The 15,801-nt window shown below is 36.7% G+C and overlaps 1 protein-coding gene across 3 annotated transcripts in view; it reads left to right on the top strand.

The window, feature by feature from the left end:
* Positions 1-15,801, top strand: part of TRAPPC12 (trafficking protein particle complex subunit 12) — a 59,511-nt gene that overhangs the window by 27,467 nt on the left and 16,243 nt on the right. For all 3 annotated transcript variants that reach the window (XM_076332836.1, XM_076332835.1, XM_076332834.1), the window contains 2 exons: positions 5,670-5,782; positions 12,498-12,570. In XM_076332836.1, coding sequence (XP_076188951.1) covers positions 5,670-5,782; positions 12,498-12,570 — 186 coding nt within the window. The remainder of the gene's footprint in view (positions 1-5,669; positions 5,783-12,497; positions 12,571-15,801) is intronic.

Below are 15,801 nucleotides of genomic sequence, written 5' to 3'. Positions count from 1 at the left end.
GAGGGCTGCAGTTTGAATTTGATTGGCATGAGGTGATGGTTATGTTATGACAGTTATGAAAATGTGCAGCTGTTCATAAAGAAATAGAAATTGAAATCTGTGGTCTTAGAAAATTCTACCTGATCTTACTATTTATTCCATCTGTTCCCATGCTTTTGGAGTATCCATTTTCCTTTCAGCAGACCTTTTTTCACTTTTTAGTTTTGTCTTTCGTATGCTGATAATTTATATATGAATGAGATTAATTCATGCTAATGTGACAATCAAAAATCATATTCTTTGAAAAAAAATTCTCTACTGTATTTAAAAGTGATAGCTAAGAAAAGAATTGTCTTAAAATTAAACCATTTTTCCATTATGAATTTTTTATAGATAAAATTATTATGAAACCCTTAAAGAGGAGCAACAGAGGTCAACTGTAAAACGTCAAGCTAGAAGATGACTTACTTAACTTAAAATTTCAATACATGACAGTAATTGTAGGGTATTGCCTTTTGTTGAAATTATGTAGGCTTTGTTGACGTGGTTTTGCTGTGTAAGAGGGCATTACTTCTTTAGAAATCCGAAGCATGAAGTAGGGAGCAAAATCCATTCTCCTGTGCTCTTAAGTAAACATTTTAATTACAGGATATGGTGCTTGTTTTAAATATTTCCTTGACATGTTGCCTTGTTAAATTCAGTAGAGTGAAATATAATAGAGGACATGGGTTTGATTCCAAATAGTTTTGCAAAAGGCAGCACATGCCACAATCCATTTTATTTTATATAAAATTCTCTTATCCCTAGTGGGGTATCACAGGAATATATATGCCCACTTGCATAGGAACCTATTACAAAGAAATATGTGTTACGCTGTGTGCCTTAAATATGTGGCCTAACAGTAAGCAAATAGGTGAAACCTTTCAGACAATATGTCATTCTTAATCTAAGAAGCACATGTATTTCGTTACAGCTTAGTGTTAATGTAGTCAATCTTACTTTCTGGTTTTGTTTTTTCCCCAATGTAACTGTGTTTATTGAGGCATGTATAGTTTTTTTCCCTGCTGTTAATCTGCTTTTTAATTAAATTTTGTACTCTGAATTCTACAACCTGCCTTTCAGACCTTCATAACACTATTATTATTGACCTACTAGAGTCATCAACAAATGTCACTTACCTCTTCCCAATTGTTTTCTTGTTAACTGAGACAATTTAAAATGAAAATTACAGTGTTTTCTAAAATCTCAGACACACCTTTTTTAGGTCTCAACTCTTGTTCATTTCTCACCATCTTCATATTAAAATGTTAGGGAATACTTATCAGAAGGCTCAACTTCTGTGTCTTGCAAGACAGAGTGGAAGCTGTGTTTTTGTAGATTTGTGTGCAGTTTCCTTTTCTGTCGTATATTTCTTCACAACAGGAATGGGCTTCTCCGCACTGTTGTTCTTTCAGCAGAAAAAGGCTGAATGACGAGCCTTTGATGCAATGTGATATGGTGACGTCATAGAACAACAAATCTACGTCCTGTTGTTTAGACCAAAATTCTTAGTGAGTTCAGAGTTAACTGTTCCAAGTCAGAACTTTCTGTGATTCTCTTATTTTTTGCTTTCTACCTTTTTATCAGTGAACTGATGTGTCTTTGATGAAGATTCGGAAGAGTCGTATTATGGTTTGCCTTTGCCTTTTTCATCTCCCGTTCACCCCATGAAGCTCTGCTGGGCTGCATTTCAAACCCATTATGCTCAAAATGTTCTCTTCCACCATGGTATGCACACAGGTCACCTTGCTGAGTCCTGTGAGAACAAAGGTTCATAACCATCCACCCTGTGAAAAGATTTTTAGTGACTTGCTGTTGCTTTTCTCAGGTGCTTTCTTGACATTTTTGTTTCAGACAAGTTCAAAGATGATTGTTCCATTTTCTTAGATTGAGAAAATTACACATTCAGATTTTGGATGCTGGAGACAATACAGTAATAGAGAACTCAGGGGGAGGCGTGTGTTGTCAGTTTTTACACAACTGTTAACCAGGAGTTACAGAATTATTTTGGTGAACAGATCTCTTTACATGCTTTTTCTATTACTGCTATGTATTTCTTCCTGAGAAGTGTATGTAAATTGTATTACCACTTTATATGAGTGGCACTCATTGAAAGCTTTACCAAATCTGAAGTAAATTTATGGTCTTTTTTTTAAACCAGAAATTGAGTTTATTAATGTAGGAACTGAATTAGATATATTATCCATACCTCATATCATTTAACTAAGAAGAAGCTTACTTGGAGACAGGAGCATATCTGGGAAATTGTACTTAACCAAAAATCTCAAAGTTTCTTTTTTATAAAGAGAGTATTTAAGGAATATGTTTGGATGAGTGGCTTGGATAAGTGCTGCAGGTTTTTTAGGAGCAATTTGCTCATCTGATTTGACTTGGAAGTTACAAAATACTGTTTACATGGAGTGGTAAGACAGCCTTACCAGTGGTAAAAGCTCGTTTCTTTTCTCTTCTGTTTTCCCCAGTTTCCACACTTGTTTGAGAGCATGCGTACAGTTTTGTGCTTTCTTAAAAAAAACAAAAACAAAAACTTCTGCTCTTCAGAAGGATTACAAGGAAACTGAGGAAGAGAGCAGAAACGGTTGGTGTTTCTGAGATTTTAAATAAAGTTAGCAGCCTGTTTAATGAGCAGGAAGTAACAGAAGTTCACTGGATGGATTTGCTGGATGCTTACAGTAAAATTTCTTGCAGGATACTAGTTATGTCATGAGTTTCAAAAAGAAAGAGAAGAAACAGATGCTAGAGTTTTAGATCCTCCTGTGTGAAACAGTAATATAAATTCTGGTTTGAAAAGTCATTACACTGACTACTCTTACACTGTGGGCCAGCTTCCTTCTGGTTTTGTTTGAGATCTGTCTTCATACTTGACGTACCTACTGAGGATCACACTGGAATGCTTTTTGGTCACATGCTATGAAGGAAGTACTAAGTGGTTGAGAAATAATACATTAATAAAGTACCTTTCAAAGTGATATAGTTCTGAATGCCTATTACAACTGAGGTCTTACTTGTGATAGGAAATAAATCAGATTCTTATGGAGTCTAAGTTGGCCTGGAGTCGCATTCATCATTCTGACATCCTCTGACACCATTTCCAATGATGTAGATTGGTAATGGGTTATTCCTTCCCCTCGCATGGATCTTAATAGTGTGGTTTCATTCAGCAATATACAAGATCAATACTTTACAAAATTTGCAATCCCAAAAAGTGTTTTATAAAACATTATATAAATTTTAGAAAAATGGATAACGCGAGACATTTCATCTGCACTCCATTAAATACCCGTCTATATGTATGTTGAGCTGTTCTGTTACCAGTTCAGATTTTCTGTATGAGTGTTTATTGAGTTGACCTTTTGCTGCATTTTACAAGAGAATGTAATGATACAAACTCATTCAGAGTTGAAAATGCTAGAACACAGTTATTAACCAAAAATGTTGCAAAAACTTTAGATTCCTTTTGTTTTATATCTCAGATTTTCCAAAGTTTTACTGATGAACAAAACTTTTCCTTTTTTTACCTTTGCCTCAGAAATGCTGTTGAGTGCAGCAGTAGGTGCATGGTTCATGTATTAGCAGTAAATTAAGACTACTTTTTCCAAAAGAACAGTACCAAACTAGCTGGTTTTAGGCACTGCTTTTTTGGCAGGATTACCGTTGGATGGTGGAGTTAGAACTTGGTCACCAGAGGGGTGGTAGAGGTGGAACCAGACACAGGTTTGCTTCCATAGGCTTGCAGTGCAGATTCTTAAGTTCGCAACGTGCCTACAAAGCAATTTTTCTGTGGTGTTCTGGTGCAGAACTTACTCTTAAATTATTTTCGCCTCCCTTTTCATTGTTGTTCACCCCCCACACTCTGACTGTGTATCTTCACTTGTGTCATGCTAGGTACTAGTCAGGATACATACATAAAATATTTCTCATCTTTTGTTACTGGTTGAATAACCTTTTACGCTTCTCTTAATAGAATTTCAAAGGCAGTTTTGTTTTCTTAATCTCTATTCCACATACGATGATGCATGAAACTCGTGTGTACATCCGTTAAGGGAACACAGCAGTTACGGAAGCCATGGGGAATAGTTAGCACTGGCAAAAGAGAATTTATGTAGATGTAAGTGGCTTACTCTGAAGGTCATAATTAGTGAGTTTTGTGATTAAAATTTTGTCAACCTTTAAAAAAAAATGTCTAGAGGCAGTGACTCGTATATAGCATTTACCTCTTTGACATACAAGCCTGTTAAGAACAGGTGCAAAAATCTTTCTAAAAAGCTCCTGAGTCCTATTTTTGAGAAAAGATGAGGCAAAAGGTGACTTGAGAGGGAAATCCCCTTAGAATATGTCTAAAGAGAGCAAATGTATTTTATTAAAATATTAGAACTGTAGCACGGTATTTTGCAAGGCCTATTTCCCCATTATGCTAGCTCTGATTTGTTTTTAATAATAGCATTTAGTTTATGTTCAGTATCATTGTCTGTGTATCAGGATATGCAGTTATCTGAAAGCAAGATGTTGCACACACTGGGATTCCCTAAAGCTCCTGAAACTGCCCTTGAAGTCAGCCAGGATGCTCATAAACTTAGAGGATTGAGTCTTTGGTAAATATTATAATAATAATAAAGATAAAAGTAAACTAACATGAAAAGGAAGAAATTTCTTTTTCTCCCCAAATATTGCTTAAAATTCCTTCCTTATCCTTTGATGCTTTCAATAAACCAGAAAATACAGAAAATACACCACCTTTATGAAGAGTCAGTCTCACAGTATAGAGCCATTTAGTAACTCTTTGTGGAAAAGTGACATTAATGAAGTAAAACCCGGACTAAGTCATCTTTAGAGCAATGGAATGGTCTCTGCTTAGCATAATGGACTCAGACCTTTACACAAACCTATGGATATTAATAGAAAAAAGAAACAAAATATTTTGTAATATATTTTAATTTCCCGGAGGACTTGATATATATTTTTGGATTTAATGTGTCTATTATAGTATTATTATTTTTGTTGTTCATTATACCGTTTTTATTTTTTATTTCTTTTGACTCGTGTTGGTTTTCTGTTCATATTTTTTTCTCTGTAATATAGGAGCCCTTCATATCAACTTTCTGTTTATGTGGAAAAGGATTATGTAGAAGTGGTTTTGCATGCCCTGGTTATGTAACTTTTTTGCAAGCATGCTTTTAAGGCCAATAATTTCGTATTATTTCTTCTGCATTGATTGTAAAATATGCGTAATTATTAAATGTTAGGAATAACGTTGTAGCTGCAACTTGAGTAAACTTCCAATTTTTTTTAATCCATTTTAATTAGTTTATAAAAATCTTTAATGAAACATTGTACTTCCATGCACAACTTGTTCTTGAAAATTTGAATTAGATGCATTTTTTTCTTGCCTTCCTGATTATGGTTACATATGTGTTTACCTATTTAAAACATTTTACAATACATTACATGTTATAGCTAAGAAAAAGTTTGCTATTTTCTCATCTTTCACATCTTTCATCAGGAGAAGAAAAAGATATGAAGGTAAAATGGACTTTGTGTTATATACACTAGTGGGAAATACCTTGTGTTATGTAGGCAAATCACAAACTGATCATTATAGCAAACACATTTAATAAAATTCATTATGTTTTTAGGTTCCATGGTTCCTTTCTCCATGCGGATTTTACATGCTGAACTTCCTCAGTACCTAGGTAATCCTCAGGAATCACTTGACAGACTGCATGGTATGAAGATAATCTGCGCCAAGGTAACAGCTGCTCTGTGCGCTAACATTTCTTAATGTTTAAGAAATGTATTTTACTGTCCTTATAAAGAACATTAAGTTTCAACGATGACATTTTTTATTCCATCTTGATACCTATAAGGAACTCACTGAAAGAAGTAATTAAGTGCCTCTTTCATTTTAGGATACATCCTTCTCTCCTCTGTGGTAGCTCTGACTAAAATGAGTAGAACAGTGGACAACATAGTTCTCAGATGTGTTTGAGGGCAAGTAGGAGAGCTTTCTTCCCTCGCTCAGCTGTGTCCAGCTAGCTCAAAACACAGTTGTTAATGATCTTGATACTTAAAAAATAGTCTTGATCCTTCAGAAATAGTCTGAATAGCTGGTTTTGGAAACAAAGGTCATTGGGGAATAAAAATGGAACCTGCTGAGTTTGTTTTGGGGTTTTTGTTTTGTTTTGTCAAGTGCTATAATACAAAATTATGGCCTAAATTATAATAGGGGATTTGTCAGTGCTGAAATTGGAGTGGTGGTGTTGTGAGCACTAACCTTATCCACTAAATGCAACACCCTGACTGTTAAGCATTCATCCTTAAATGTTTTTTACAGAGATCTTTCCCAAGTAGTCTAATGCAGCAGTGACTATGAATGTTACAATGTGGTAAACTCTAGAAGAAATGCAGCATTATTGTTTTATCTGTGACACTTGAAAGTTCAAAACTGTGTATAAGATAAATACATGTGATTAATTTTTATTTTCAGTATTTCTTGAAAGTTTCCTATATTTACTCCTGAAAATAACTTGGATAAAGTGAAAGGATTTGATATTTGCCAATTGTACAGCTATAATGGCCTTATGTATATAAAATCAGCTTGCTTCTAGCAGAGTAGTGACTAGGATAACCAAATGTTTACAGTAAAAAAAACGGTTCTTTGTATTATGAGGGAAAAAGAGGAAAGGTTTAGGTAATAAGAGATGAATGTGGCATTTGTTATAGAGTTAGAAAGAACTGATTTGGAAACAGTTGAGAGAGACCTCATTTGGCCAAGAAGTGCTACTTTTTAGCACTTCAGGAATGCTGTTACCTGTTCATGACCATCTCATCTAATAATCTTACTGGCAGGCTGTTCTCTCCAGCCTTTTCCATCATAAACAGTCCTCAATTTGAAGTAGTTTTTTTTTTCTTCTAGGAAATGTCATACTCCTCTGTTGCAGGATTTCACAGTGCTTCTACTGACATTTGCCTACCCCAGTCTGCAGCAGATCAGCTGTTTCATATCTTGTTTTTATGTGATCTGGTATTAAGTGCTGTGTCATCTCCCTTCAATCATGAAGGTGCCGCTAGATTCCAAAAACTTAACTGGTTTCTAAGTTCCTTTATCTTGTAATGGAGAGAGAAAATTGTATGAATGTGAACAAGGAAGTAACTGCTGAGCAGGGCATTCATCAGCCATCTGGCTAACTTTATTGAAATGGCCATATCAGTTACAGTGTGATCAGCCATGATTCTCCACAGATTAAAGATTATTGGTCAATAGAGGAATGAAAGAAAAGGAAATTAACTCCCCGCCTTTTACAAGACCTTTAAGTCATCTACAACCTTGAGGTGGCTCTGCCTGTGTTCTTTTCCTTGAAGTGCATATCCTTAAAGCATACCCAGTGTACCAAGGAAGCTTTTAAACTTTAATGCAAGGTTTTGTTTGAACATGAACTAGGCTGATTATTTGTTGAAATAAGGGAAACTTCTGCTAGAGAAGATGAAATAGAAATAAAGGAGATTTACAAATTAAAATACACATATTTCCCTGCTCATTACATTCTTGAAGAACAGGTCTGTTTACTCATGCTCTCACTCCATCAGCCTCTAGTGGCTTAGGTCACTACAAATCCTGTGTGATCCCTTGCGCCCTTGGGGAAAGCTGCTTTGAGGCTGGCTGTACATTTACTCCTAGCTCTTCTGAGGAGTCCTCCATTCTCTGCACTTGCTGTTGGTTCGCAGATTGCCATCTCTTTCACTCTGCCTTTCTGTGTCTGAATTGGCAAAGTTTCTCCTGGGTTAGCGTGTTCAATTGCGGTCAGAAAGAGAATCATCTCCCTTTGTTTCTGACAGCTTCCACCAGAGCCAGGATACAGTAGCCAGGACAAGCCATTGTCTGTGCTGACGGATGTTCCTTTTTAAAGTACAGTACACAGAAAACTACAAACGAACAAATAAAACATACCATCCTTCCCAAGAGAATATTTCTGATTAGTTATTCTAGACATCTCATTGCAGATTACTTCATTTGTTTGCATTCAATTAAATACCTTGTCTTTTGGAGCAATTCAAAGACAACTGTAGAAACAAGAGTGTGAAAAAGGACAGCTCATAAAGATAAATATGTTTTTAAAAGACAGTTGTAAATTGGTGATAATTTAACCATTTGAAGTCAGGGTTGGCTGACAAAAAAATTGTTTAGATATATGTTTTAATTTTTTTAATAGAATGCTATTAGTCTAATAATCTCGATCTCACCTGGAATGTGCAAGAATAAAGTGCATAACACTTACAAAAAAACATGGCATAACCAAGAAAACATAAAGGATGTACACTCATTAGTCTTAATATTTGTATATGACACTTGGGAACCATTTGGGTTATAACAGAATTAATTGGGGAGCTTTCAACCAAAAGCCTCTAGTGTTTTACTTCCCTATTTTAAAAAGTGGAAAACTAATCTTTGGTCATCCGTATTTACAGAAGGGCGTACGAATAGTCATTATGTAAATCAGATGATCTTGGAGTCATAAAAGCTAGAAGAGAGAAAAGACCTATTAGCTCACCTAGTCTGTCTCTCTGCAACTCAAGGTTGTTTTCTAGTTTTTAATGAGCCAGCCTATAATGCTGAGGCCACATCCCCTGGGAGGCTATTCCAGGCTAATGCTAATGCATTCTTATCATAAGAAAATTTGTCTTCCTATTTTGTTTCTCTTCCTTAATGTAATTGTGTTTTTTTCCTATCTGATATTTCCTTTTAACCTGCTAAATTCCCTTTGCTTTTTGTTGTATGCATTCTACAGACACTTGTCAACTTTGGATTAGCCATTCTACTTAAAGATCTAACCATATTTACTTTGTCACTGTTTTGGTAACTCAGTCTCTTCACCCCCCATCTACTTAGATATTTCTGGTACCTGAAGCAGGATTGGAGGTTGAATGCAAAAACATAATTTTCATTTTCGCTGTATAGGCAATAATATTTTTACATTTTCCAGTATTCCTGCAAATTTGTAATCAAGATCTGGTCGGATATTTTACATCTCTGTCTATAGGTACAACATTTGGGAAAGAAATAATCTGTAGTGCCAAATGCCTCTTACAGCTTGGGGGAGGAATCCAGTGGAATTGTTACTGTCTCCGTGTTATTGCTGGTCTTCCCAACATGAATTGCCTCAATGAGTTGTTGCCTTTACAAGTCCGCCTTGAAATAAATGGTCTCCAAACAGCCAAGCAGTAAGAGTAACAATAGTAATTTAAATCACAAAAGGGTTTGTTCTTTCCAAGTATTCATTTAAAAACATAGGCATGATTACTTTAGTGCTAATAATGCTGAGGACATGCTAATAAATGCTTACCTGGAGACCAAAATGTGAAAAGAACAGTCAGACTTAAACTAAACTCCTCCCTTGTTTGTACCTAAGCTTCCTAGCTGATTGAGGGAGTCCTGGAAATGCACGCTTCTCATAGTGCAGTGCATTTCACTTTTTAACCCTAATCCTTCAAGTGGCAGAGCTGTACTGGGCTCTTCTACCAGGTGGGTGGAGAAGTGCCAAGTGAGTTAACAGTCTTGCTTCCTAAAAAAGCCTCTGCAAGTGTTACTTCTGCAAAACTTCTCAAAAATACTTTGTGCCATTTGTCCATCAGCCCCTCCCTCTGTAGTTCCACCACTCTCCTTCATGAGTAGTTCCTCCCTGGCCCTTCCATACAAGCTCTTCATATCTCCTGGTCTTCTGTTTTACTTCCAAACTGATGAACTTTTCAGTCTCTTAGCTACTGATTGTTTTGGGGGTTTATTTTCATTCAACTTCCAGTTCTGGCTCAGTTACTAATGTCATGCAAGTATTCTATTTCTCATACATTACTTCAGTCTAGGGGGTATTTGTCTTGATGCCTTGTTTGATGAGTTTGTAGAAATGATGATGATCCTGCACCAGTCTGAGTACCCAAAAAGCCACAATTCCAGAAGCACCAAAAAAGGTTGAGTAAGAAGCTAATGCTGGTGAAAAGTTGTGGAAGAACAAATAAAATAGTAAAAAGAAATACGTAAGGATAGGAAACTAAGAATGCAAATGGTGGTGTGCATAGGTTAGTAATTACAGTATACAGGTGATTGATAGGGAATGAAACAGAAGACTTGGTAAAGTAATACTAGCCAGTGAAACTAATGAGTGTGCATTTATAAATATTCAAAACAAGAAAAAGCATAGGTCATACATAAAACTGATGTTTAAGTAAATAGTAGAAGGGTTCAATCATATTTCTCTTTACAATAGAAACAAGGATGTTTAGAGCTATCCCATGTGATATTGCTAGAATAAACAGTTTACTATCTGTAGAAAAGTGGGATGAGGGGATTTGCTAAAATTAAACATTTCATGTCAACTAACCCAGATAGCTTACACTGAGGAACTACCTGAATCATTAATGTTATTATTAAACAATTCTTGGAAAACTGGGGAAATGCCCAAATGCTGAAAAACTGCAGGTCATGTTCTTATACTTAAGAAGGGCAAAGGGAGATAAACCTAGGGAATAAAACAATTAGCCTCAAATCAGCACCGAGTTCTGTTTTAATTACTTTGAGCTTGAGGTGATGGCTAGATATCCCCAAGTAATGTCATAGAATGGTTAATGTAATACTCTAATTGTATGCTAATATCTAATTCTTTCTTTCTTGATGATGTTAGTGAACACGTTTTCAGAGAAGGATTTTGTCAAACAAACACGTTGTCTTTTTAAACAAGACAGCATGTCTCATTGATGAAGGCACCTTGTGTTTAGACCATTTCAAGAGTAAGAACTCGACCTTATTGAGAATGAGAAGTGATCACTATGTGTTTTCCAGGGGAAGAGAAAGATCATGGTTTTTAGACTGGATAGAAAATAGGCGGTAAGGTGTTTCTGGGAGAGAAGAGTTTGTTTTTTCCTCTGACAAGGTGCCTCATTGTACACTGGGCATTTAATACTTAAATGTGATGCTTTGGTTTCTAAGGGATTGCTAAGTGGCTACACTGCTTTTGAAAGTGGGACTGAGATTCAGTCTCGCAGGCATGCCACTGCAATCTCATAAATTGCCACCTATCAACTAAGCTGCAGTATCTACTGGTGTATGCTCATAACCTCTCAGAATTTGAGGTAAGGCAATTAGCCTAGCCCTCTGTGAACAAGGTTTACACTAAATCATATTTCCTTGTATTTGTCATGGGCTAACAATTCTTATCAGGAAAATTGCCCTGGCTCAGCTGGCATGTGGTAACTGCAGTCATTTCATCGTATGTCTCTCCTTATTCTTAAGTTCTTTGTAGCAAAATTTATGGCACCTAACTTCAAGCTTTCACTCTAGTCTGTGAAAAGAGATTGGTATCTCTTAGGGCGATTCCTTCCACCTTAGGATGTCTAAAAGAGGTTGCATGAACTCCCTTCCTGAAGGTAGCGATTGCTCTTCATTGGCTGTAGAAGGCACCAACACGCTGTCTGAGGCCAGATTAATTCTACTTGTCTCTGCTTTGGAGGATTTCCTGTGTTGTTTTTAAGTGTTTACTTACAAAGCACTAAGCACAATTGGAATGCTTTGCTGATGTAGGAGAAAAATTATTTTTTTCTTATACTGACAGAAGCTGAGAGCTCTGTGTTCGGAAGTGCACTCAGTCCCCGGAAGAGGAAGCGCCTTTTATTTCCCTAATTGGCTAACCACTGCGGCTGATTAAAGAGCAAGTGGCCTTAATGTTTTTTTGAGGGAAATCTCAAGCAGTGTTCTATGACCAAAGTTATACATCTGTAACAGGAAAAAAAGGGTGATCTGTGGGAATCAGAAAACAAATTTGGAGAAACTGTAATGGGATTAGAAAAAGAAAAGTTGACTTGCATTTCAGATGGAACCTTACATACATAGTTTAAAAGTGCTTAAGACACAAGCTTCATTAAGTATACATTTTCATTCTTCCAGTAATACAGCGTTTCATTCATTCAACAATTTACATGATTTAAAATCTATAATAAATAAAAAGAAGCAATAAAACTCAAACTTTGTGAGGGAAATTGCAGTAAGAACTAAGAGGAGTACTTCATTAAGGACAAAAGGATGAAACCAGAGCCCATACTTAGGGTGGGGGAGTCAAGAGGCAGTGGCTTTCTATGAAAAATCTGTTTGACTTTCTTTGTGGTTGTTAACATTCATTCCCTGGTGAAGCATATTTCATGTTTTGCTTAACAAAATGTGTATGTCCCTAGAGTGTGCTGACATTTAATGTTCTGTAAGTATCATAAACCTGAACTCTAACATCCTTCTACTGTACAATGGCTTTCTTACTTTGTGCAACTCATGTAGCTATGGTAATAATCAGTAATTTTGAACTGTACCTAGGTGAAGCATTCCTGCCTGAATTGGTTTTCATATAGACTGTCAATTGTAAATAATTTACATTTAATATATAGTACTGTTTAAACTCATGTTGGTTACTTTAAAAAATTTACTACAGATATTAGAAAATTTGGAACAAGGCTTAGCTGAAGATGGAAGTATGACTAACATTACACAGGAGAACAGACAAGGTAGGTATTCTTTAAACATTTTTTTCACAGGCAGTGTGTTTTTATCGCTTGCCTAAGTATGCCAGAAGTTTTCACAAGGCTGCCCCAGAGTTGTTAAAACAGTATTTTTGTAATCTCATAGCCTACTCAGCCTCTGAAATGATACATCTTGTACTTTTATTTGCTGGAATTAATTTCACAGTTTTGCCCTTGATCAAACTGATGCACTAAATCAATTTTTTTCCTACTTAGAAGAAACAAAGAACATGTCTCCTATCCTTTAGTGATGAATATATAAGTGTTTTGCTGTTGCAGCTAGATGGATGTTTCATCTTAAGCCTTGTCTGACTGGCTCCTCTCGGTCCTCATGTCTGAAATCCACTAAATTTCTTTAGCTGGAGCTGCCATCATACAAGGGCTACACTGGCCTAGGATGCTGCTACATAGTTGGCCGAGTCTCACTGTAGCTGCGTGGTTACTTAGACTCCTGAAAAACCTAAGTCACTTTTTAGAGTACGATTTAGATTATATTAATCCACATCGTCATTTTCATGATTTTATATGCAATTATGTTTTTTTCCTGTTCCTCCTCTCTCAGTTGTTTAACTTCAATAGTATAGGATACATTACTGCATAAAGAAGGGTCATCAGGACAAATCAGTTGTCCAAGCATCTTTTTTTTTTTTTAACAGAATTTATACTAATGAGGTCATTTGAGTACACTTAAGAATTGGACAAGAGGTGACATTTTAGGCATTGTTATGGATTATATGAACCACTCATGGTGCCTAGCAAGTTAAAAACATCATACCAAGAAAACAAAAACCTTTCAGCTTCAACTAACAGTATAAGGAAATCTTACCAACTTCTTTCTAGGATAACATTCACCTAGAGCCTGTGGGAAGTAAAAGTCTGCCTCTGAGATAGGAAGAGGCTGAGTAGAGTTGTTAGCAGAGTTAAAAAATTACTATAAACAATTCCCTAAAACAACATCTATATGGAAGGGTGCAGACCTGTTTGAACTCTTCTGCCTGGTCTTCAAATTGACTGGATGTAAAGCAGCTTTAATGTGTTATTGTACTTGACTTAATACACCATCTAGATATGCCCTAAAAAAGTGAATGCACATGCGAGCAGCATATATCATAAAGGCATTTGCAAATATAGTCAAATGAATACATTTGCTACTCTTCTCAAAAGGGTTAGGAAAAAGAGAAATAATCTGATATTGAAGATTTATCCACAGCGTTCCAGGAGTTCTGTTCTTCTCTCCTTGTATCTACTGTTCTTCTTGCCTCTGTTCTCCTACCTACTTTTCCCTGTTATCCCCTTTCTACCCTCATTTTTGTCCTTATTGTTCCCACATTCTTTTCCTTTTTACCCCTTTAAAACCAAGACACTGATTCCCCTTTAAGGTACAAGGACTTTTTCCTAGCCGTGTCATAATCCTTCGTCTTGCAGTCTGCCTCACTCGTGAGTTTCTGGCTCCTTGCTTTTCCTCTCCGCTGCTGCTTTAGAGCTGAGATGAGCTCAGGAGGAGGCATAGTTAGAAAAGCAGCAGCTAGTAGTTACCAAGGGACAAGGCTGCTGAAAATTCGAAGGGATCTTCGTATGTCTACTGTGCAGCTGCCTGTAGGTTTAAGACTGCGAAAAAGCCCATGGCACCTTTGCAGAGACTGTTGACTGCTATTGGCTGTGGAGGTCAGCCAGGTCTGCTCCCTGTCTGCTTCTTCACTGCATTTGGAGCTCCAGGAGGCTGATAATGGGTTTGGTTTTTTTCATGTGAGACTAGCTGAAGCAAACCTTATTAGCTTTATGTGAAGACAGCCTTAATTCATTATGGGGATTATGCTTAGCATGTAATTTCCTTATTGCTGGTGTAAGAAGGTGCTACACCGATCGATTCATCGTGTATATCTCCTCTAGTCTGGAACAGAGCACCAGTTTTTCCAATAGGCACATTGCACCGCTTGCCTGGTAACACATTCTGTAAGATGCCAGTTTTGCAACTTCTCAGTGCACAGAGCTCCTATTGAAATGAATGGCAGCGTGGAGTATGGAGTCCTTGATAAATAACAAGGAAAAACAAATGCTTAGAGTGGAAGCATGACTGCATGGACCTGCAGAGTGGGTTTCAGGCATTTCAGTAACACACAGTGATTGGCTGTTGGGTTTTCGATTTTGTTTACTGCTTTGCAGGTTTTCTTTAACCCCTTTCTGCTAATGCTAAGAAGCTTCATCCCACAGGGCTACGCAATTTCCAGATCAGGTTCCTGTTCAGTTTATAGCACAGACTGAAAACATCTGATCTGTCTGCTTTGCAGTCCTTTTTGAGAACCGTAGCTGGTGCTATTGGATTTTTAACAGGAAACCTAGATGACTCCACTGCAGGAATCAACATCTAATTTGTTGTCACCTAAGTCCTAAAAAGCTGAATGTGGTTATCAAACTATGAGGACATGCGAAAAGGAAAGATTAACATAAGTGAAATAATAAAGGAGAGTTATTTCATTATGTCCAGGTTTTACAGACACCCACAAGGAAAGAAAAACAGAAATGTATCATAAAATATTTGCTCATGGTTTACATCATCCTCTTCATTAATAGCAGTAGGGATGTGTGGTCAAGGGGGAATTTCTAAAACAAAAGCTAGGAGTAACGAATGATTTTAAGGTACAGTGGATGAAATACTGGGTTCAGTCTTGGGCCCCACATTATGCCCCTCTTTTGACAAAGATAGGGAATATTCATGGGTTGTTTGTTTTGTTGTTGGAGAGGATTGAAGGAGTTTTTCTTCTTAGGAAGGGGAGTAGACATTTCACCAAGCTCTCTTATTTGTAATGGCATTTATGTGTGCTGAAAGAATTATCTACATGACCTGCCATGCTTTCATCAGAGACTACATTATTGATACAAATAAGTGGTCTCAGTTATCACAATCTCATTGAAATAGCCTCTTCTACCTTTCCTCCCCCCTTCTCAAATCACTACGGTGACCTTGACAGCTGATTGACTGAGACATTTATTTTCCAAATACACTAAATTAATACTCCTAATGTTTATTTTTGAGGATTAGAGGAATATTTCTAGCATTGATCTATGGTACTGTAACGCAAGAGAAAATAAGGATCTATGTGAACCATTCTCTTACAACATCAGGAGTCTGTCTGCAAAGCAAGAGAGAAAAATCTGCTGCTGCAGCTTTTAATGCCTGCAAGCTCCAGGAGCATGGGGAAAGGAGACAGGCTTGGC

This window comes from Aptenodytes patagonicus, chromosome 3, assembly GCF_965638725.1.
Source record: "Aptenodytes patagonicus chromosome 3, bAptPat1.pri.cur, whole genome shotgun sequence".
Lineage (NCBI taxonomy): Eukaryota > Metazoa > Chordata > Aves > Sphenisciformes > Spheniscidae > Aptenodytes > Aptenodytes patagonicus.
This window is presented reverse-complemented; position numbering and strand designations above follow the sequence as displayed.